Here is a 24232-nt window from a genome sequence, read left to right on the forward strand (position 1 = left end):
TTCTTGAACACTTCATTTGGGACTAGCCACTTTTCAAGCCTATACCATATTGAAGAGCACACATAAGCCCTTTGTTTCTATTGCTCATTGGTCCTCTGAGACCTCAATCTTTTCTCTGTTTGCATACCTTCTTATCATTCAGATCTCAGCTCAAAACACCTATTCTGGAGAGGAAAGACAAGTAAATTCGACCCACTCCCTCCCTGCCCTCCTCTTTCCCATTCTCCTGTGTTACTGTCTTCCTAGACCTGAGCTCTTCTGAAATGGTCTCACTCATTTGCTTACATATTTCTTTTCTATCTTCTCCACCAGAATGTAAGTTTCACGAGGGCAGGGATTTTTAAAAATTTATTTTGGTCTCTTGAGTTCCCGGGGCCGAGCACCGTGCCTGGCACATGCCAGGCGCTCGGGGCACATTTCGCTGGACGAAGGAGTCGCATTTCTCTGGAGCGCAGCGGAAGGGGGCAGCCGAGCGGCGTGCACAGGTGGGGCGCCCACGACGCGCGCGGCGCTCCCTCGGCTCCAGGGTGGGTGTGGGTGAGTGGGTGTGTGCGGGGGTGTGCGCGGTAGAGCGCGCCAGCGAGCCCAGAGCGCGGAGCTGGGAGGAGCAGTCGGCGCTGCGCAGAAAACGCAGCGCCCGCCGGGCCGGGCAGCTCGGAGGTGGGTGGGCCGTGCCGCCAGCCCGCCCGCGGGGTCCCCATTGGCCGCCTGCCGGCCGCCCTCCGCCAGGAAGGCGGCGAGGAGCCGAGGGGCTGCTCCCGAGCCAGAGGGGGAGCGCCCGACCAAGCCGACGCCGGGGCGGACGCGTGGGATCCGCGCCCCCCCCCCGCTCCCTCCCCGCGCTCCCGCCGCCGCCCGGCTCGACTCCGGCGCTGGCTCCCTCGGTCGGCCTCCGACAGCTACGGAGGGACCCGGGCAGCTCCCGGGCGCCCGGGGTGAGTGGCCGCGCTCGCGCTTCCCGGCCCCTCCCGGGCCCCGCCGCCTGCTTTTGCTTTCGCGGCGGCAGCGCCCAGGGCAACCGGGAAGGCCCAGAAGGGGGCGGCTGGACTGCGGGGATAAATGGGGCCGCAGCTAGGAGGCTCCCCCTGCCCCGAGGGCTGGGTGGGAACAGGTGGCGCGGACCGGGCCGGGCGCTTTGTGTCGGGGCGCGGAGACCGGGAGCGGGCGACCGCGCCTCCCTCGGCAGCTCCCTTTCCTCCCCTGCTCCCCCGGGCGACCGTACGCCGGGTCGGCCGGGTAACGGGGCGGGAGTCGCCTGGAATGTGCCTCTGGGGACTGCCTGGCTCGAGGGAGGAGCGGGGGTGGCCGCGGCGGCCGGGGAGTGCGGGAGCCGAGAGGTGGTGCGGGGGCCGCTGTGCCGCCGCAGGCCGGAGGGGGATGCTTCCAGCGAGGCGCGTTCCGGCCGGGCGAGGGCTTCATTCTCCCGCGGCGCTCCCGGAGGTGGGGAGCTGGGTGGGCGTGCGTGTGTGGAGAGAGGGGAGGCGGGGAGGCCAGTCACTTCCGGAGCCGGTTCCGATCCGCGCCGAGCGCCCTGCTTTCGCCGACGCGGACCTCGGGGTGCGGTTGTGCCCGGCTCCACGCGCGCGCGGGCGATGCGGGGCCGGGGGACGTCCCTGGCGCGGGTTTAACAAAGGGTGCGCTTCTCCACCCGGCGGGGCGGGGCAGCCGGGCAGAGGTGGTCCTTGGGAGGGGCTGTTAGCTGGGGAGGACTCCTTCGTTTTCGGGTTATCATTGTATTATTATTATTGCTATTATTTTAAAGGACTGGAGACTGATGCATGAGGGGCCCACGGAGGCGCAGGAGCGGTGGTGATGGTGTGGGAAGCGGAGCTGAAGTGCGCTGGGCTTTGGTGAGGAGTGACAGTTTATCATGACTGTGTTCAGGCAGGAAAACGTGGATGATTACTACGACACCGGCGAGGAACTTGGCAGGTACGGGGGGGGGGTGCCCGAAGCGCATGCTACTGGGTTGTGCGAATGCATAATATTGGGGACAGTGGGCGGTGGACAAACGCAGTTTGAATCAGGCGGCTCCCTCTCCCTTCCAAGAGATGTGCAAATTATAGAGAAGAGTTGCTAGCCCAGCGCGTCCTGGGGTCCAGAAATAAAGCCAATAATCCAATGGGCTGTGATGGAAGAGGCAATTTCAGTGCTAGATTATGCTGCATACGGTATTGATCAAGACCCCTGGACGGGAACAGATTTAATTGTCTGCAGTAATTCTTGTCAGCTTTTGCAGTTCCGAGATGAGGCAAAAGCTTAGTAAGATATATTTGCATCTGGTGTTAGGTCTTGTATGTGACTTGAACAGCGTACCGACGAATTAGTAGGATTTAAAATATTTATGCTTTCTCTCTTTGGATTTTCAGAGTAACGCAAGTATGGGTAGGTCATATATGGCGACTTGCCCGATGTTGGTGTTGGGTTGGATTTTGAAACTTCCTCCAGCCAGAGATTTAATTACCCCGTTGGTGTTCCTTGTTGCTTTGGTTTCCTTTACAATGTTAAATTTGTAGCAGATAAAAGACCGAGAGTCTAATATAATATGGCTATCTGGATTCAGAGCATTACTTCCATTGCTTGCGGGAGCTGTGACTCTTGAGGGCAAAGTCGTTCAGTTTCTGGTGAACAAAGAATGATTATTTTGAGGCGGCTCAGTTTCCCCTTGACTGGTTATTTGACAGGATGTGTTGAGCTCTGATCTAAGTAGCACGAAACCCAGTTTTCACACCTAAATTCAGGCTCAACATAAGGATTTGATTTTAGTGGGTGTGTTTTGAGTGAACGATCTTGAAACAAACAGAAAGTGTGTATTTACTTACACTTGTATCAAAATATGTATTTTTCCATATTCACCTGATGTCCCGATCCTAAGTTTTTTTTTTTTTTTTTAAAAGAAGGAAATTCAAAAGCACCCACACCCTAGGTGTGGGAAATGGGAATTTCCAGTGTGGAGCTTAACAACAATTTTTTACAAGTTCAGATAAGAATGGGGAATAAAAGCCATTTTAAAAAGGATTTTAGTTAGTTATTTGACAGAGAGAGGCATAGCGAGAGAGGGAACACAAACAGGGGGACGGGGAGAGGGAGAAGCAGGTTTCCACTCCCCAACAGGGAGCCGGATATAGGGCTCAATCCCAGGACCCTGGGATCATGAGAAGACAGACACTTAACTGACTGAGCCATCCAGGAGCCCCTAAAAGCCATTTTTAAAAAAAGATTTTATTTATTTATTTGACAGAGAGAGAGATCACAAGCAGGCCGGGGGTGGGGTGGGTGGGTGGTTGGGGGGAAGGAAGGCTCCCCGCTGAGTAGAGAGCCCTTGATCCTGGATCGCAGAGATCAAGACCTGAGCTGAAGGCAGAGGCCCAACCCACTGAGCCACCCAGGCGTCCCTAAAAGCCATTTTTAAAAGGTTACTGTAGCAAAGTATTTCTGTATGTGTTTAATACCAACTCAGGATGTCACTGAGAGCCTGCATTTAGGAGGAGCTTATGATATATTGGAGATTTTCTGAGGGAATAAGGAAGAAGGAAAGTTCTGAAAAATCATATTTCACGGATATGTTTAAGATTAAGGTTTAAGGGTGTGTGGTTAAAGTACTTGTTTTAACTAGAATTAAATCACTTTATTCCTGTGGTTTTCAGCAAAGCGAGTGGTATATGGAGTTTTCCTTTGAGTTTCCCCACTGGGAAAAAAATGGTGAAAAAATATATTTTAATTCCGTTTGTGTAGTGTGGCCTCATTATATAAATTCTCTTAGAAAGAGGAGTGATTAAAATTAGGTGAGCCGATTGCTTTATGGATTAAGTATATGACCTTATTTTCAGTAAGATCTTTTGGTAGAATTATGTGTTATGAGAAAGAAAGAAAAAAACCCCGAAGTCTCCCTAAGGCTGGTGGGGGGGGTTGTGATCTTCACTTAGTGGGCGAGATGACAGGCCCTCTGCCTCTGAGCTGGGAGGTGGCGTGCTCCGTTCTCACTACATTTAGCTTTGACTTTTGTCTTGGTCTTCGTTTCTGTGTAGAACTTTCTCCCCACCTCGTTGATGGGCTGATTTAATTGTGTGACCTGTGGATTTAGGAGAAAGGGCTCTGAGAAACTGGGAGTTGGGGGGTTTTAAAATAAAATATATATTCCATCCGTCCGATACAGCTGCTTTTGCTTTGCCTGAAAATGAGGAAAATGGTTGATTTAAGGGGGAAGTGTTTTTTTTTTTTCTTTCCCAAGCCCTGCGGTTTTTACATCTGCCTTGGAAATAACCACTTCCTGAAAACAAGTCCTGAGCTAAGATAGAGATGCAGGAAAGAGCACAGAAATGGAAATGCGCAGATGAGGAGCACAGATGCAGGGCCCTTGTGAGCAGTGAGTTATGCCCAGACCTGTATACATTCTACACTTGACCGGCATGTCTTTAGGAGTCATCGAAATAATAGGTACTCTTTTCGCTTATGCATATGCTGAGACCAAGTCCATAGCCAGAGGAGGTGAGATGTGTGCACTCGATATTATTATTATTATTGCTTTACTTTTAGGAAAACCAATAGAGTACCTTATGTACTGTGTGGACTGCCCAGGACTGCCATAAAAGCTCTTTGTTCCTGTAAAGAACTTTATAAAGTACTCTGATTGTCGCACTAATGATCCAGCAGACAGACCCTTGGGCAGAGATCCTGGTTCAAAATCTGGCTCTGCAACTTGCTAATTACTTTGAGTAAGTCCCTTACCCTCTCTGACCCTCAGGATCTTCATTTTTTTGTTGTTGTTGTTAAAGATTTTATTTATTTATTTGGCACGGAGAGAGATCACAAGTAGGCAGAGCAACAGGCGGGGGGCGGCAGGCTTCCCATTGGGTAGGGAGCCCGATGCGGGCCTCGATCCCAGGACCCTGAGATCATGACCTGACCCGAAGGCAGAGGCTTAACCCACTGAGCCACCCAGGCTCCCCTCAGGATCTTCATTTTTAAAGCAAGTGGCCTATGGGTGCCTGGCTAGCTCAGTCAGAAGAGCATGTGACTCTTGTTCTCTGGGTTGTGAGTTTGAGCCCCGTGTTGGGTGTACACATTACTTAAGTAAATACATAAAAACTTAGAAAAAAATAAAGTGAGAGGCTCAGTGCTTATGTTGTGGCTGTTTTGAAAATCACATAGTCTAACACATGTAGAAGTATTTTAATCCGCAGTGAAGCATTTAACCAAGGGAGATATTATCTGCAGGACTGACTGACACATGTGCATGTTCCAGGCAGGCTAATAACTTGGCCTGCAAGTCAATTTTTGTTCAGCCTTCTGTTTGCCAATTTTGTGAATGGAGGTCTTCTGGGAAAAGGGTCATGTTGGGGGAGGCACGCTGATGTTGCCCTTGGCCTCCACACTCTGAGTCCAAACTCCTGTCATGAGCAACACTCCCCCCACCCCCCTTTAGAAGACTGTTTCGTGAGTCTTCAAATTTCTGTTGACTCCAGGAGGCCCTTTGGGGTCTCACTCTCCATCCATAAAGCACTGCTTCCATCCCCTGGAGTGATTTCTGGGAGGGGTTCTTGTGAACGGAGCTGTAATAGCTGGGTCACTTTTAGCCCCACGGGGTACCCTCGCCATTCTTAGCAGCTGGAGCAGGCTGGCTTGTCCCGCCCTCGGGCTCCCCTTACACGAACCCCTTAGGTTCAGCCTAACACGGGAGCCTTCTGGACATCTCGCTGAGCACCGCTTTCCTCTCCCGCCGTCTGACCTCACATGATCTTAAGACCAGGGCCCTGCCTCCTGAAGACCTTCCCTCCACAGTGAGTTCTCCTTCAGACTTGCTGTCTTGAAGCACTCCGCTCTGCTGGTAGGCGACCACAGACTGTCGTGCCGTGCTAGGTCCTTGCTTTGTGCTGTCATTATTCTCTTGCTTCTCGTGGCCCGCCGGAGCGCTCCTTGTGGTGAGTGAGCTCCGTGGTCTTTTCTTCCCAGAGCATGCAGTGCGCTGTGTAACACCGAGCGACATCTGGATCGGTGCCTGGACAAGCCATGCGGGTGGCCAGGTGTGACATTGGGACCATGATGGGGATTTAAGACCTAAATGACAATGCAAGCGCTCATGCTGATAAGAGAGGCAGTGTGCGGTGTGAGACAGCCTCGGGACACTCATTTGGAAAGTGGGGAGACACCTACCTTTGTAAGGTGTTGTGGGAATGAGACACTGTGGCTGTCAACACCTGACACGCTGTCCCTGCCTGAGGTATTATTTTTAATAACCTGTTGTCCCATCCCTGTGTTTCCCACATTGTAGAGTCATTGTTTAGGTGATTACCTGCTTTCCTCACAGGTTGTCCCAGGGCTGTGACCTTGGACTTGCTCATCGGTGTGTATCTCTAAGACCAACTTAGATATTCATCAATAGGGGCTCAATAAATGCTTGTTGATGGGATGAATAAATTGTTGTGTGTGAAGCACTGTGAACACACACACACACACACACACACACGTGCACACATGCACGTACGTACGTATGGCCCTCAGTAAGGGATGACCCTGGTGGGGGATGAGCTTAGGAGGTCAAGGGCTGTGACTCCTAAGAGTGGAAACTGCTCTTCCGTTTGTGTTCTCTGTGCCTGGACAGTAATATGCACCGCAGCCAAAATGTCCAAGCCCAAGGTCCGTTTTAAATGAAACAAAGTGGAGCATTAGATAATTTACATCCATTCAGATGGTGGCTGGAAGCTTAATAATTCAAATTTAAAACTTTCTCATTCTGGCATACGATCCATAGGCATTTTAATTGAAGTAAGGCTTTGTCCTAAACTCCAGGAGTCAGCATACGTCTTTGATTTGTTTTTCTGCGGATCACTGGGTCGGTTCGTAGAATCACAGCAGTCCTACGTGGCTGGAAGGACAAAAGACATCCTGGCCTGTTTTCCCTTTGGAAGGGGCGACCTCAGGCCCACCTGGCTGGCTGTGAGATCATCCGTAGGACTGTGCTGAATGTGATTTTTTGTATTTGCCTTCTGCTTCCGTGCGCCCTCACATGTTTCCTCTGATAGGAGAGGCTGCAAAGTTTTAAGAGAGATAAGGTTCAAATAGATGCATTAGAGGTGATGTTCAGTGATTTTTTTTTTTTAGTTGAAGTGTAGTCGACACACAATGTTACATTCATTTCAGGTGTACAACATAGTGATTGACAGCTCTGTGTGCTATGGTATGCTCACGGGGGTGGCTGTCCTCTGTCACCCACTGTACAACACCATTATGGCATCATCGACTATATTCTGCACTCAGTGACTTTGAATTCTGTGCATTTTAGGACGGTCTAATCATGGTCTTCCAGCCTGTGAAGGGAGAGCACAGTGATGGCGGCTGGGGGGCAGTTTGGCTGGATGCTTGCTTGCCAGCACCGGGAAGGCATCCCTGGACCACCCAGGCGGGCATCATTTAGGTCCAATGGGGCCAGAAACATAGAGGGTTGAGGTTTTATTGCTGGGGAGCTGAGAAGCAAGAGGCTGACTCTTCAGTCCCCCCATTCCCTGTTACCCCAGGCCTGTATCTTACCAAGCCGCTTGGAAACCTAAGGCCCCATAACACTGGCTGCCTCTCCAAAGCCTTGGAAAACACACAGCAGGCTCACAGAGATGGGTGCTCAGATTAATTCCAGGAATTACATATGGAGGTTTTAGAAGGGGAGGTGACAGGGTCAATACGTTCTCTGACCTTCTAGCAAAGTTGTGATCCCTTAAAGGCAAAGACCATTTCCTCCCAGGCGGAGTGGGGCTGAGGAGGGCATCTGGGTGGAGAGGCACAGACATGTGACGCCGGATACCCTTGGAGAGGGTATGGTGGGGGGACAAGGCCCACGCCCTGAGAGCTACAAGGTCAGTCACGTCGTCTGACCTCTTTGAAGGCTCCCTGTCTTCCTACAGCTTTCACCCTGAATTCTAGGCAGCTTTCACCCTGAATTCTAGGCAGCTGCTGTGTGTACCTACGCTAGCCACGTATTTTGTATGAATGCAATAAAACATGATTTTAGCAGAAGCCTATTACTGATCATGAGATGAAGAAGCCACATCCTGGTGGAAAGGATGGGCATGCCTTAACGAAGACCCCTCTGCACCCGGACCTGGAAGAAGCTGGGAGTCATCTGTGGGTCCTCCCCTCCCATTTCAGCCGGTTAGTGCTTAGACAGGGCCGGTGTCTCAAGCAGCTGGTTAGTAGGTAGCAAGAGGTGGGCCCGAACCTGGCCAGACCTGCTTCGAATGTTCTTTACGCTAGTTAGGATTTGGCAAGATATTTGAGAGAGGTGACCTGGGAAGCCGGCTACTGCCAATCCATTTTTAATATCTGCCTTGGAGAGGGTGGTTAGGAGCAGCTAGTAGCCAACTTCCCTGAAGGCTGGATTCTCCCCCCCCGCCAGAGGCTTACTCTGAGCTCAGAACTCTCCGGGCCACTTTCCTGCACACAGAAACTTCTTTCGTTTTCCCTTGTGCCCCACGGTTATGAATGATGTTCGTGTGTGGCATGGTTTGACCCAACTCCCCAACTTAATAGTTCAGCTTTTTAGAAAGTTCACAGAACACTCTTCGTATTACTGAACCTTTGAGTAACATCATATGTGAGAGTCACGGCTCTGCCTAGTGAGCCATCCCCTAAGTGACAAACTATTTCGTGTTTCACGAAGTGGCGCTGGTCTATCTGGGGTAGGGCTGCTGTGCCGTTGCCTGAGCCTTTATGTGGAAGGCAATACTTAATTGTTTTGCTTTGGTTTATTGAGGTAGATTATCACAACAGAAAGCCTCATCTTTCAGCCTTGAAAGAGATGATATGACAGTATAATTATTTATAGTAAACCCAATTTATCACTTTATTAACATTCTAAATGAATTCCTTTAAATGGGCAGTTAGGAGAGAGAAAAAGGAGGGGAAAAAATTGCCATCCAGTTTCTTCTACAATATCTAAAGGGGATTGAAACATCTGGGTCTGTGTAATAAATCTTTCTTAGGTAACCCATCTTGTTTATTGCCTCTCTCTTTTTAGGTGACGTTAGAAGCAAGTATGGCTTACCGGTCGCACTGTGGTCACTTAAGTGTCATGTTACCTCCCCCTGAGAAATGACCATGGGGCTCACCCCCCTGTTCTACGACTTTTCAAGTGTGAGCTTAAGGAATTTCATTCAACTGTATATGTTCAGAGATGTCAGGACTGGAGGTGGGGTGAATGTTGTAGATTTTTTTCCCTTTATACACACATTCAACTTTGGATGAGGAACATAATGTTTGAGCAAATGAATGCTGGAAACTGCTGATCTCTGGTGTTTGAAAAGTTTTTATTGATGGTTTTCAGCTGGGAAATTTGGCTCTGAGTGTGGCCTCTCTTTGGGGACATATTTTCTGTCAAAACTACCTAATTATTGTTATTATGATCTAATGTGATGAACGAGGCTGGTTTCTCTCCAGTAGTATGGATATTGTAAGTGTTCACCTGCAAGGAATGCGCTAATTTCCATTCTTTCCCGTAGTTCAAGAGCTCTTTCTGCAGCTCGGCGTTTCCTGCCTTTGAAACACAGTTTTCTTTGTAACTTAAAAAATCGGGAGTTTTGAGACCTTACTTCCATCTTCCGTGCTCATGTTGCAGGCCCGTGAGGGTAGAATTTTCCAGTTGAAAAATAAATGTAAGGGGCCCATGGGTGGTTCAGTGGGTTAAGCCTCTGCCTTCCGCTCAGGTCATGATCTCAGGATCCTGGAATGGATCCCTGCATCAGGCTCTCTGCTCAGCAGGGAGCCTGCTTCCTCTCTCTCTCTGCCTGCCCCTCTGCCTACTTGTGATCTCTCTCTCTCTGTCAAATAAATAAATAAAATCTTAAAAAAAGAAAAAGAAAAAGAAATGTAGGGAAAATAAGCAGTGCCCCTTTTTCGATCTGTATGAAAAGGAATAGCTCTTCCTCAGCCTGTGAGCAGGCTGCACGTGCAGAGGGTAGGTAGGACTGAGAGATTCAGAAGCGAGGTACAAGGAACAAGAAGGAGGGATCGGTAGGGACAAAGAGGGAGTGGCTTGGGGCAGAAGAGATCAGTCGTTGCAGCTGACTGAGGCCTTTGCTGCCCACCCTCCTCCGAGAAGTTCCTTTGCCTCATCTGTGCGGAGCTCCAGTTTTTTTGTTGTTGGTGGTAAGCAGTCTGTGGTTTCTAGGTAAGCAGTGTAGGTATATGTGTGTGTCTCAGACGCTGTCGAGAAGAGACTTTGACCAGCCGGCTGCTGATGTCTGAGATGCTGACTCGTACATGATACACAGAGGAGATGTCTGTAGAAATTTGGTAAGCAAAACCCAAACCCAAACCGCTAACTGGTCACTTGCTACCTTACAAATGCCATTTTATTGGGATATAAATCAGTATAATTTGAAAGCAGAGCCTGCCCGGGGTTTCTCCTGTACACCTGGGGCGTGATTATACAAAGCTGTCTCTCTAAATATTGTCTTTGCCACTCAGAGTATCTAGAATCAGCATGTGAGCTGTTGTCCTTGAAGCCAGAAACTCCTACTGAGTTAGTCCTCAGGAGCTCGTCTGGCTCCTGCTGAGCACGGGTTAGCTTCCTTACTTTCTGCAAGACATGAGTAGCCCCTCTCCCGGCGCAAGTGCTATGGCACTGGGCTGCTCTGGGCGAGGCCAGGCTGACTTCAGGCCCTACCGCTCCTTTTTCTCCCAGATGTCATGTGTCCAACATTGTGCCGCTGGAACCTGTCATCCCTTCTGGACGTGAGCCTATCAGGTGACCACTTGGTATCCTATTCTTGGCATTTCTTTGTAATCCGAACAAGCTTTGGGATAGCTGGAGGATATTTACAGTTTTCCCTTCGAGAACTGGTGAGGGCTGGCCCTATGTACCACCCTGTATTTTCCCTCATGTAGGGCTGGCTCAGTTGTCTGGGAGAGGAGGTGGGTGAGTACAAGCGGAATATTTTCCAGGATAAAGTTTTATCAGTCCATACTCTCCCCACCGCTCTCTTGACGCAGTGCTTGGCAAATACAGCAGTGGGCAGGCCTCAGCGTGGTGTGTGTGGAAGTGTGAAGTCTCTGGGTTTGGCCGAATGTGATCCCGGGGTTGAACGAGCATGTCCTGTTTTGTGAATATCGCTGACTTGTAGGGACCACCCTGTGTAGGTCTCATCTCCTCTTCAGAAGCACTGTTCTCTCTCTGATGAAGATAATTTTAAGAAAGTCATCTACATGAGAGAAGAGTGATCGCCTGGAGAAATGACCTGGAGTGGCAGCCCGTGCCTTCTCCAGAGCATGTCCCCGGCTGGTCCACCAGGAAGCCTGTCTTCCTTGGTTTCTGTATTCCTTAACAATTCAGAATGAAGAAGCAGCCACTTGGTGTGCTTGCGCAACTGGGTTCTGCCTGTGATTCTCCACTCTCCCTATGGATTGTGCATCTTCTGAGTAGAGAACGTGGCTTCTTATGTCACTTCTCTTGGGTGGGATTAAGGTAAGCACACAGTAGGTCTTACTTATTTACTTAATGAAGGTACATATGCAGAAATTAGAATATGGTTCAGAGCTTTGGACCCAAATCCCTGATTCCACAATGCATCAGCTGTTACCTTGGGAAACTCACTGGACTCGGTTTTTTCATCCATTAAATGGGAACAGCAATCATACCTGTCTCCCAAGTTCGCTGTGAGATTATAGGTAATGTGTGTAAAGTGCTTGGACTGGTACCAGGCATAGAGTAAATGCTTAAGAAATGGTGGCTGGTTAACAAGATGGAGAGAGTGAGAGGGACCGAGGGAGAGGGTACTATATGACGCGCTTCTGAATCTCTGTGACAGGACTGTCCCTTGTCTCCATTCGTTCCTCCTGGACACCTGGCGGTGGGGTGGGGGGGTGAGGGCTCACTCCTTAGTTCTCTTCTTCTGCCTTCTCTTCTCCATTCTCTTCTGTCTTCGACTCAGCCTGCAGGGTGGGCTCACTCTGCCAGGCTCGACTTTGTTCATCTGATAGTTCATCTGATCCATCCTTGTAGGCGTGCCTGCCCCTTGCTGGTGGGCACCGACACAGGACTCGGTTTATGTGCTGGGCTCCCTCAGCAAGTTGGCCTCATGTTGTGGTAAATGGCTCTTGGAGTTCCTGAGAAACAAATAAGGAATTTAGCTGGGCATTCAAAAGTGGGCTGCTGGGGCGTGTGGGTGGCTCAGTCGTTAAGTGGCTGCCTTCGGCTCAGGTCAAGATCCCAGGGTCGTGGGGTTGAGCCCTGCATCAGTCACCCTGCTCAGCGGGAAGCCTGCCTCTCCCTTTGCACTTCCCCTGCTTGTGTTCCTTCTCTTGCTGTTTCTTTTTCTGTCAAATAAAGAAATAAAATCTTAAAAAAGAAGAAAAATGTGGGCTGTTGGGGATAAGATACCATCTTGAAAGTCCACCCAGGGATGCCCGGGTGGCTCAGTGGGTTAAGCGTCTGCCTTTGGCTCTGGTCATGATCTCAGTGTCCTGAGATCAAGGCCCCCACCGGGCTCCCTGCTCAGCGGGGAACCTGCTTCTCCCTCTGCCCCTCCCCCTGCTGGTGTTCTCTCTGTCTCTCTCAAATAAATAAAATCCTTAAAAAAAAAAAAAAAAAGAAAAGAAAAAGAAAGAAAGAAAAGTAAAGAAATGAAAGAAATTCCATCCAGATGCCATGGGAAGAGGGAGGGAGAAGCTTCTGTTAAGGAGGTTTATGGAGGGACGCCTGGGTGGCTCAGTTGGTTAAGCAGCTGCCTTCGGCTCAGGTCATGATCCCAGCGTCCTGGGATCGAGTCCCACATCGGGCTCCTTGCTCAGCAGGGAGCCTGCTTCTCCCTCTGCCTCTGCCTGCCATTCTGTCTGCCTGTGCTCGCTCTCTTTCCCTCTCTCTCTCTGACAAATAAATAAAAATCTTTAAAAAAAAAAAAAAAAAAAAAAAAAAAAAAAAAAAAGGAGGTTTATGGAAAGAGATGTGTCCAGGGAAGCCAGGTGTCAGCTGCTCAGAAGTGCTCCGAGGGTTAGCCCTCCTGGCATTTACTGGGAACCTGGGACGTGTCAGCATGCAGATTCAGCTTTCCTGTGCTGTCCTTGAGTTCCCAAAAAGCCTATTTCATTTTTCTAGCTGCTTTTTAAGTTAAAAGTAGTCCTAAGCTGCCAGAGAAGACCCCAGGCATTTGATCAGAGGCACAAACCACTGCTTTTTGTCACAGATCTTTATGGAAAAAGAGGTCTGCAGTGAGTGTGCGGGCCCCCGAGTTCCTGAGCAAGACGAGTTTGCCTCAGAACACAAGACCTGTGGCAGAGCCGAGCCTCCGTTTAGCTCTGACACGTACTGATTTAAGATGTGAAAATGAGTGTTTGGCGAAGCCCAAATTGCCCGTGCCAAGAAAAGCCTATTAGGTTGGTGACTGAAAGACTGAATTGTTAGGACTCACTTAATGGCCGGGAGGCTCTGCCCGGTGCTGGGAGTGAATGCCCACTTACACGCTGGAGTGCCCGTCCTCGTTCCCCTGGGCTGGGGTCTCGTTGGTGCAGGGAACATGGCTGCTGTCCAAGAGGCCACTTTTAAAGGGCGATGCCTTATTCTGCAGGCCCATTGAGTGGATAGCTTTAGTTTATGAAAGTGCCATTAAATGCTCACAAATTTGTAAAGGAAAATACTTGGAAGCTGGATCTAGAAGGTGAGTTCAGATGAAATGTCAGGGAACGGCGTAGTGACTATAAACAGGCCACATAAGTGGACCGTGAAACAAAACTGTCGCGTGAGCCGTATTATCTGTTCATCGTCTCTTCCTTCCCCCGGGCTTGGCTGGACATGCAAGGGGCCCAGCACTCGTTTGACTTAATCTCAACAAGTTTTCAACCATGCAGAGTGGACGGACTTTGCACAACCAATGATAATAGAAAGCCCAAGTAAGACGTGAGAGAAACCAAGTACAGAAACCCGTTTTTGGAGTTCGGGCAGGGAATGGTCATTCGGACCTAGAGGGGTCATTGGTTTTTTTTCATTCATTTATTCAGATTCTTGTGGGGATGTAATAATGTAAGCGGGTGGGTACCTGAGCGGCTGAGTGTGTCCGTGTGTCTCTGTCCCTATATTCCCGGGAAGCAAGTGGAAATCAGGCGTGAAGTGGGAGACCAGGAAACAGATTTTCGGGGAACCTATCTAAGCCGGGAGCTGGAGGTAGGTATTGTTACCCACATTTTACAGATCAGAAAACTGAGATTCAGGAAGATCTCGCCCTTGGATAATGTGTATAAAATAGCAGAGGGACCACGGGATGCCCAAACCGCTAAGCAGTGTCTAGAAATTGGGTGGTGGGCGGCGCAGCTCACTTTGTGTACTGTGCCTTGGTCACCGTCTTGGGAGGGAGGTTTAAAGAACTTTATTTATTTATTTTTAAGATTTTATTTATTTAGAGAGGCAGGCAGAGAGAGAGGAGGAAGCAGGCTTCCTGCTGAGCAGAAAGCCCGATGCAGGGCTGGATTTCAGGACCCTGAGATCATGACCCCAGCCGAAGGCAGAGGCTTAACCCACTGAGCCATCCAGGCTCCTTGAGTTTTAAAAAAACTTTTATGTTTTAAAAAAGTTTTAAAAAAACCTTAAAACACCCATGAAACATCCAGCAGAATGCCAGCTCCTCTAATACGTTCAGTGTAAGTTCACTGTGCTCCTTCGACACCAGGCATTTCTCCTGTGATGCTAGTGACCATTTGGTTGCTATCCTTCTCCGTCGTGGTGCTGTCCGGTACGCTGGGGGATGCTTAGCGGCGCCCCTGGCCTCCACCCACTGGATGCCTGTAGTGCCCTCCACCCCCCCAAGGTGTGACAACGCAAAATGTCTGTAAACATTGTTCCGTGATTGTTGAGGGGCACCCCCTCCCCACTTCCTGTTGAGAATGACTGGGCTCCGGGATCGAGACAGGGAAGCGTTGACTCACGGGCCCAAGGGTTGGAGCTGGTCATAGGTAAGCAGGATCCTGCACCCCGGGAGCAATGAAAATGCCCTTGAAGGAAGCTACAGAAATTGGTATCGAGAGCTGGGGAGTGAATGTGGCGGGCGGCCAGATGGTGGGAGCAGGAGGTCTGGGGTAGGTGCTCTCCAGCATGCTGTCCGTGGAGCAGAAGGGTCTGCCGTGTCCCAGAAGCCTGGCATGGGGCTGACAGTGAGGAAGACCTAGAGAGGCTGCTGGTCAGACTTCCAGATGCCAGGTGTTACTCCCTCCCTCGGCTGTGGGAGCTACCTGTGGCTAATGCCCCGGTTTGCGCTGTGCCCCTCCATGCTGACCAGGCTGCTGGGAGTCACAGCCAGGCTCCCCCTGCTGCCTGACCCCCGTCCACCCTGCTCTCTCCCAGGGGAGGCTTTCTGCTCCTGTGTTGAGGACTCTGTTTTTAACCTGCTTAATAGGTATTGACCTTTTTTTTTTGTTTTTTTTTTTAAATATACTGGTCACTAATTTTAAGTCAAAGCTAGAGAACTCCTACTTTTCTTTTCATTTCTTGTAGCCCCCGGTTTCTGCCTCTCTAGCGGAGTGGATGGTAGGGCATGCTGTGTGACCATGGGGGCCCCTATGGCTGAGTACTGGCTCCTAGATCCCTCCCTCCTAGCAGGGGCTTTTAAAGGTAGAAGGTCGGGTCTGGCAGCCTCCCTGACAGGAGGTGTGGCCAGTGCCCTGCCAGGGCTCCCAGATCCCTGGGGACAGGGGCACTAGTGGAGAAGTCACCTGGGGGACGCTTGCCAGTGGGGGAGGGTGTGAAAGGGCCATGGCTTGGGAGTGTTGTGGAAAAAGGAAATGTGTCTGTCAGGGTGCTGGCAGGAAATGAGTCCACTCCCAAGGGTTCAGGCGAAGGTTATGGAATGGCCACGTATACAACAGTCTGGGGGTCTCATACCTGCTGAGGATGAGCTGGACCCCCGAGGAGAGCTACCAGCACACACCACTTCCCTCTCTTTCCCTCCAACCTCTTGCCAGCACCTCCCATTAACCGCCTGCGGGGAGACCCAGTGATGCAGTCTGTGGCGGGCGGGGAGACAGCCACCTGCCTGGGCAGAGAAGAGTGAAGAATGCACTGGGGGTGCGGGTGAAGGTGGACACATGGAGGCATTGGAGGATAATCAGGAAAAGGACATCCATCGGTGGCAATGTGGACTGATGCTGGGCCTGTATGTCCCTGTTCCCCTGTGTGGTGCAGGTGGTCAGAATCCCCCCGTCACCGTGGGGGACCCTCAGCGCTCCTCCTGATTCTGGGTGTATATTCTCTTTCCCCCAGGAAGGTCACCCTGAGCAGAGCATCCCACTTCAAAGCCCTCCTTTTGTGAACCTTGGGGGCAGTTCCTCTTCGGCACATTCATACGTTTACACTCCCCACCATTGCACTGTTGGCTCTCCGTGTGTGTGTGCGTGCGCGTGTGCGTGCACCCTGGATTGGAAGCCCTTCAAGATGCCACAGTTCTTTTGTTCGCAGCATCTTGCAAGAAGGTATTCCAGAAATATCTCTTGTTTGATGATCAGTTCCTTTAACTGGTCATAATCACAAAATTCTACAGGGAAGGACTGCAGCCATAGTTCCTGAGTTTCCAAGGTGGACAAATAATCACGAAAAAGTTCCTGAAGATGCATCGTGTGTTTTCATCCTTGGGATAACACCGACAGAGGACAGTCCTGTAAAGGTTTCCATATCACACTGCTCTCTACAGGGAAGGATGTGGACTGAACAGCTGTATCTTTTCCACCGTAGCGCAGTGATGATGTCCCCAGACTCTGCCGGTGCTTTGACCATGCAGCATATTCTCAGTGTCATATGTATTTAAAAATGTGAGAGTCTAGTGGGAGTAAAATGGGGTTGACCCCGTTTCAGTGACGGAAGAGAAGCTAGGAAGCGGAGGCCGTGTGTACCAGGTACCAACCTGTCCCTGGCCACAGCTGGTGTGTTTCTCGGAGAAAGCAGCACCCGGCTGTGCGGAGCCTGGGAGCGGATCCTCCCCAGCCCAGCTGCGTGTCCCGGAATATTGGCAGTTTCCGAGGGAAAACCTAAGGGACTTGGAGTCAAACCTTTTTTCAGTCTGCAGTTGCCCAGTTATCTGTCTGTCAAATTTGCTCTTTTTATAATGCTTTTAAAATGCTTGAAAACTGGGGCTTCACAATGGAAAAGGGAAGAATCGACTTCTTCCTCAGCCGATGTGAGTTGATTCTAGTACCGGTAGAAAGGTGCGTCGTGTGTTCTGAAAGGATAGGGTTTAATTCCGGTTTCAAATTAATTCTACGGCAAGTGCTTGGAATGCCACCCAGAGAGACGAAATGGCAGCTCCGGTGGGGTTGTGTAAACGGTTGATGGGAAAACAGGCATTGGCCGCACACGTCTCCCCTGCTTAGGGCAAATGGGGGGACAGCTGGGGCAGGGGCTATGAAAGCACCTGCGGATGACCCCCGGGGGACCCCTGAGCAGATAGGGACGGGGCCCAGCCTGAGACCCGTTTTTAGTGGGGTACAGCTCTTGTTCCTGGGGTTGTACTTCCTCTGCAGTGAGAGATTACAGGCAAGATGACAGGTGCTCGAAAGCGCCACAACAAGGGGGAAGTGGTTGAGAGCAGGTATTTTAAAATCAGCCCCTGCAGGGTGGGAAGAGTCAGGCTATTGGTAACAACTGGATTTCTTACTTTATTGTTTTTTATCGACCCTTGAAGGTAGGTGGGAAGTGTTTTTTTTATGCTGCTTTTAGTGTTTGGGAAACAGAGCTCAAGGCAGTGGAGTTCAATTCAATGGTGATTGAAATGTGGGCATATGTGTTTACGTATACACACATAAATGCATATAATATGGGTGCACATGGGGGCGCCTGGGTGGCTCAGTGGGTTGGGCCTCTGCCTTCGGCTCAGGTCATGATCTCAGGGTCCTGGGATCGAGCCCCACATCGGGCTCTCTGCTCAGCAGGGATCCTGCTTCCCTTCCTCTCTCTCTGCCTGCCTCTCTGCCTACCTGTGATCTCTCTCTGTCAAATAAATAAATATATAAAAAATATGGGTACTCATGTATGCATATACACGTCCACACTTTATTATAAATTTGATATAAAGGAGGTGTAACATGCAATTTACAAACAGTGAAATATGCACAGTGTGTTGTAAATTCCACATAGCCCGTCGCGTCTCATGAACTTTCCTTGATGTCTGTGTCGGCTGACCTCCCGTCCATAATGTTTTGACAAAATGTTGCTGCATCCTCGTCTGCTCATTCTTTTCCCAATAAATTTATCACCATTAAATCTGACATGTGATCTCCTGTTGGACCTTCTCTCCTCCTGGTACAAATTATATTCATTATACTCAGCTGTTTTTCAACTTCCCTGCCAGTTGCAGTTGTGCTATCTTTTTAGCTTTCGGTGTCATTGCAGGGATTGTGACTTTGTTTGATTCTATATTATTACAACAGTGGCTGTGTTTAACAAGCTGCTCTCCAGATTCCTGCGAAATGAACAGGGCCCTCTCGTGAGCTGGCAAAGGCTGGCTGGAACACTTCCCCTATTCCACTGTTCAGATCTGAGAAGGAGGTGCTTGCCTGTCTCACTCCGTCCCCAGTGCTGAGTGTCTGGTTCGAGACTCAGGAAGTATGGGGTAGCTTCGGTGAGTGAGGTTTCAAAGCTGGGACTGGGAGCCAGTTCCTGAGACTCTAGTTTGTACCCCGTTGTCCCTGGTGGGCAATGAGGAAACTCAGGAAAGAAGGGGCTCCAGAAACTGGGAGTGTGTCCATCGTCCGAACGGGCCGACAGAGTCCTGCCCTCTGGTGGGATGCAGTGTGGTGCAAACAGGAAGGGAGAGGACTGTGTCCCTTTGTTCGAGATCATGGAGACTGACATTTTTCTTCCCCATCTTCTAGGAAAGGGGAGGCCTTCTTGTCCAGTAGAGTGGTGACTTCCATTAGTCATCAGTAAGCCAGTGGGGATGACCAGTTCTCGGGAACACAGAGTTAGATCCGTTTATGTCTTCTGGAATCGTTGGTGCGTTCCCATATCGTGGAATCAAAGGGGTGTGGGGGGTGGTGGGAGAAGTGGCATCTGTCTGTCTTCCAGGCACCAGCAACTCAGCTTCTAGGGATCCATCCAGGTATAGTCTCCGCACATTTAAGTCAATGAACATTTAAATATTTTCATGTTTTTTACTGAAATGGTATCATGCTGTTCACTTTGTTCTGCACTTTTTTTTTTCTTTAACCTCAACATATCTCAGAAATCATTCTGTTAGTGTACAAAAAGGAATGCCTCTTTCTGTTCTAAGGGTGTACTGTATTTGTCTCTCTCCCAATCTATGAACTTTCCCCGTTAATTTTTGTATTACAAATAATGCTGCAACAAATACCCTTGTGTAAAATGTTGTAGTTACTGATAGGATAAGTTCTCGAAAGTGGAAATGCTGGGTCAAAGATTATAAGCCCTTGTCATTCTGGTAGCTATTGCCAGGTTGGTTGTTTTTTTTTTTTTTTTTTAAACTAGGCTGCTACCCACAATCGAGAACCGATCTCTCTACTGCCTCCCACAACTTTTGGGTTCTTGCCATTTGTTGAGCATGGTTTCGTTAATTTCTAAATATGAAGGAGTGGAAGCTTCTTTCCATGCGTTTAAGAATTGTTTGTGTTTGCTGTGAACTTTCAATTCATACTATTTGCTCATTTTTTGATAGCTCTGTAGACCTCTATTCATTTGTAGGGGCCCTTTATATATGAAAAAGAGCTTTCATTGGTGCCCGCATGGCTCAGTGGTTAACCGTCCAACTCTTGATTTTGGCTCAGGTTGGGATCCCAGAGTCATGAGATCAAACCCCATGATGGGCTCTGTGCTGGGCGTGGGGCGTGCTTGAGAGTCTCTTTCTCCCTCTCTCTGCCCCTCTCCCTCCCTCAAAAAAAAAAAAATAGCTTTATGTCTATGACATGATTTGTACATCTTTTTTTCTAGGCTGTCATTTGTCTTATGACTTTGTTTCTAGTGTTTTCCTCCCACGGATACATTTTTGTATTATGGTAAAATTACATAAAATCACATTTTCCATTTTAACCGTTTTTAAGTGTGCAGATCATGAAGTATAGTTACACTGGTTGTGTAGCCATCACACTAACCAGCTCCAGAACTTTTTTATCATCTCGAACAGATTTTTTTGAACGTGTCAAATTTATCAGATTGTTTATTTTCATCATTTGTGGGTTTTGTGTCACAGCTAGAAAGGCCTTTCCCACTTGGAATTTATTAAATGGGCTCCATGGTTTCTTGTAGTACTTCTGTGGTGTGTTACTTAAATTTAAATATATGATCCATCTGGAACTCATTCGGGTGTAAAGGATGAGGTATGTTTCTAAATACATTTTTTCCAGATAGTGAGCCCTTTGCCATTTGGTCATCAAACGTGGGTTTGAGAAACAAACTGGATTCAGTTGGGGGGTGGGGGAGTGGGGGGTGGTGTCTGGCACCTCAGTCGCTATAGGGAAACGACAAAGAAGCCTTTGGGAGTAGTCCATGTGAATTGTAGGGGGCTTCAGAAATAAGCCTGACCTAGATTGAGGAGATCTCATTCTAGGAAAATTCGAGCTCCTGGGTATTTATGTTTGCTAACCTCAAATAGAATCCCAGACATGCTCGTCAGTACTTCGTCTGAACTTGCTGAAAGACAGTCTATTTGTATCCCTGCTGACACAGTTGGATAGGATCTGTGCAGCACGCGGGACAGAACTTCCCGTCTCTCAGGCAAGGACCGCACTTCGTTTCCTGCCAGAGGCTCTAAAGGAGGCTAGGAATGGGCGGGCATCAGGGCTGAAATCCAGCTGATGATCAGGGACCTCTGCCTGGAAGAGGCGGCACCTGTTTGTCATTCACCCAAAGGCTCTGAATAGTACAGAGATTCCTTGACCCAGTTTCCTGAGTCTCTAGACCCACTAGCAAGGACCCTTCTGGATCTGTTCTCTCAGGCTCTTTGAGAGGAGCATCAAGGGGCAACCTTGCATTCCAGGTGTGCTGGACTGCTGAGCCCCTCACCCTCGGCGTGCTGGCAGGGCTGGGGCATCAGTTCCCTCAAGCTGGTTATCTCAGGTGGCAGGTAGCAGAGACATCATTTCTGTGTGTTCCATGAGATGGGGTAGGAAAGGTTGGGAAGCCTTGAACTTGCATCCTTCTTAGAAGCTTGAGATAAAGCAGGGGTGGTTTCCCTGGTAGAAGCACCTCATCAAAGAATTCCAGGGGGCACCAGTCACAATCCATTCACATCCCCAACGGTGTGACTGGTATATCTTTTGGTTTCCCTGGGTCCCTTTTTATTCCCTGGTAACCTGTAGGTGGCCCGAAGGAAGCAATTGTGGGCAATTGTGTGGGCAGGGAGTTCTAGGACTTTCTGCATTTCTATTTTTCACTGTGCTTAGCTCAGAAATGAGTGGAATTAATGAATGACAAAATGCCAAGTTCCAAAATAAAGCAGAAATAGTTCTTTTGTCAAGGCAGCTGTGTTTAGGTTGGGAACTTCTGGTCTACCTCCTTTTCAGTGTGTTTTCATATCTTCCCACCCAAGAGCTCTCAAGGTCTGGTACTGTGACTTCTCTGCTCATTGTCCAGCTTCCTGCCCACTGTCCCTGACTCCCCTGGAAGCTTGAATGTTTGAGGATCTTAATTCCCTGTCCCTTTTGCTCTCACCACAGGGTGAGAAGTCAGTTGTTCTGAAGGACATGACCAGTCAGTTGAGCCATATCTGTACAGAGATGTACGTTTGTTTTCAAATATTAAATGAGATTTACCTGTACGCATTAAATATTTAAATTCTTTGTTGAGTTTTGTTTTTTCCCCCCTGATTACTAGTTTTGGGGTTTTTTTGTTTTTGCATTTTTTTTCCAGGTGTAATTTGCATGCAGTGCCGTTACACTAGTTATTGTGCCATTCCAGGAGTTTTAACAAATGCATGCTGTCATGTGACCTGTAGCACAGTCAGAATATACAGCGGTTCCCTTATCCCCCCAAATTTGCTTGTGCCCTTTGTAGCCAGCACCCTGCCTCCCCCGTCATCTCGCAAGCACTCATCAGTTTTCTGTTCCCGTAGTCTCCTTTTTAAGAATGACTTAGGAATGGAGTCCTACATAGCATCTGTCCCCTGCGAGTCTCGCTAGCATAGGGCATTTGAGATTCATCTTCATTGTTGATATATCTGTTATCCCTTCTTTATCATTGAGCAGTATTCTCTTGGATGAATATGCCACAGTTTTTCTATTCACCAACTGAAGGACAGTCAGGGTTTTCCAGTGTATTATTAGTATTTTGACTGTTTCCATCTGTTAGTGGGTGGGAAGCTTTCTAATGAATCGCTATGGTACTAACCAAGTATATTTGGTCCCTTTCTTCAGGGCAAAGTCTTTTGGGCAGCATCCCGTAAGACACCCTCTATGATGGTGCACTGGGTGGTCCTTTAAGATGATGGCCTTAGTAGTGGTGGTCGCCACGGCCCCATCCGGTTGACACCTCACCACCTCCACCATCTTCCATTCTTCTCTCCTGCTCCCTCTCCTGAGCGACATACCTCCTTTCATGTGGAGGCCAATTAGAAATGTCCTAAAAGCATTTCTCTGAAAACCCAGAACCCAAACTAAACCATCTCCATATGCTGTTTTCCACTTCAAAGAAAGTTGGAAGATAGTTTGACACAGTTTCTTTTCTTCAAAGCAGGGTCAGAGAGGCTCTTCGCTGTGGGGCCGAGAAGGAGGGGTTAGAAAGAACGCCCTGGGGACATCCATCTCGGGCAGCCTGGGAAGTGGACACCTGAAGGGTGGAGGGCCAAAGGTGGCGTTGGTTGTCTATAATTATTTAGCTGGTAGGAACAGAATTCTGTAGCAAAGCCTGGTATCCAACAGTTGTGCCATTTTGAGCGACCCTCTGTCTCCCAGCAGCTGGAAACATCCCGAGTGGCATTGAGGAAACTTGGATTTTGACCTTGACAACATCATCTTCAACACTGTGTGTACTTCAGTTTCTCTTTGTTAGGACAAGGGCCGTGGAGACGATGGACCTCTTGGGTCTCTGACGCTCATCTCACCCTCTGAGATCCCAGCCTAGGCCTGCTCTTTGAATCTGCTGGCTCCATGAGTCCAGAATCTGCTGGCTCCATGAATCCAGAAACAACTGCTCGGTTCCCGGGGATGCTGAGCTGCCCTCATCACTCACCCAGCGTCCGAGGGGGCCGTGCTCTGTTGGGAGATGAGCCTTAGCTGGCCACACACTCTGGTGGAGTACCAGGGAGCATTCTCCTGCCGAGGTGAGACTTGGGGGACACTTCTCCATATCCAGACCTGTAAGGAAGGCGATCTGGCAAAAGATCCACTAAAGACTTTAGAAGCTCATTATGTACATGCAATAATGCCTTCCGCTAGCAAATATATCAAAACGCAAACCTAATGTGTGTGTGACCAAAAATGGAGCTTCCTTTGGAGCCGTTACTGGCTGTGTTCATGGGACTTCCTTCACGTGGTTATTTCATATCATTCTTGTCTTGCAAGTGACATCTAAAACACTTCTCCTTTGAAGCACGCATGTGAGGCCAGGAGAAAATCCGAGAACCGAACGGGATCTTTTGGCCAAGATCTTATCTCGCAAGTGACCATTTGCCAACCCGAGTGCAGAAATCATTAATCTTCCTTTGCCGCAACATTCCTAGTGAGTTGGAAATGGGAAGTCAGATCTCAGAAGTCTCCCCCTGGAACCAAGGCAACCCCATGTAATCTCACCAGAGACAGCTTGAATTCCGCACCTGGTTCATCAAGCCATGTTTGTACAGAGCGTGCTGGTAGCTCGGATCCCGACGCACTGTCCCAGCCTGGCTTAAACCCTCACCGCAGTTAGATTTTCAAGAACTTCAGTATGCCTAAGAGACCAACACATTGTCCAGTTAGAAGCCTTTTGTCAGAATATGTGGTCTGTTCCTTCTTCTGGGTGTGCTCTTCCTGCCCAGAGTCACACACCAGCGCTCACCTCTTTCAGCCTTTGCTCCAATGTCACTTTCACAGTGAAGGCGAACTTTGCTACTGTCTAAAAATCAGCTCTCACCCTGCATCATACCCCATTTTCTACCCTACTTTTCCCCAGCACTTAGCACTTCCTAACACGCTACTAACAAAACCTACCGATCTTGTCTTTTCAACAGTTAAGGGCATTATTTATTGTGCAACCCTTTCATGAGAGATCTTTGTCTGTTTTTATCTCAGGTATCTGGATGGGGCCGGACACATAGTAGGTGCTCTGTAGAAAGTTAGGGAGGGA

The 24232-nt window shown here is 49.1% G+C and overlaps 1 protein-coding gene across 7 annotated transcripts in view; it reads left to right on the top strand.

Moving 5' to 3' along the window:
* Positions 1–454: 454 nt before the first annotated feature.
* Positions 455–24232, top strand: part of DAPK1 (death associated protein kinase 1) — a 170631-nt gene continuing 146853 nt past the window's right edge. Inside the window, exons 1-2 of one of the 7 annotated variants that reach the window (XM_045086096.1) lie at positions 455–527; positions 1763–1932. In XM_045086096.1, coding sequence (XP_044942031.1) covers positions 1871–1932 — 62 coding nt within the window. In that variant the 5' untranslated portion in view covers positions 455–527; positions 1763–1870. The other 6 variants (XM_045086097.1, XM_045086094.1, XM_045086095.1 and 3 more) reach the window with 6 other exon arrangements.

This window comes from Mustela putorius, unplaced genomic scaffold, assembly GCF_011764305.1.
Source record: "Mustela putorius furo isolate JIRA1106 unplaced genomic scaffold, ASM1176430v1.1 tig00000876_pilon_pilon_pilon, whole genome shotgun sequence".
NCBI lineage: Eukaryota > Metazoa > Chordata > Mammalia > Carnivora > Mustelidae > Mustela > Mustela putorius.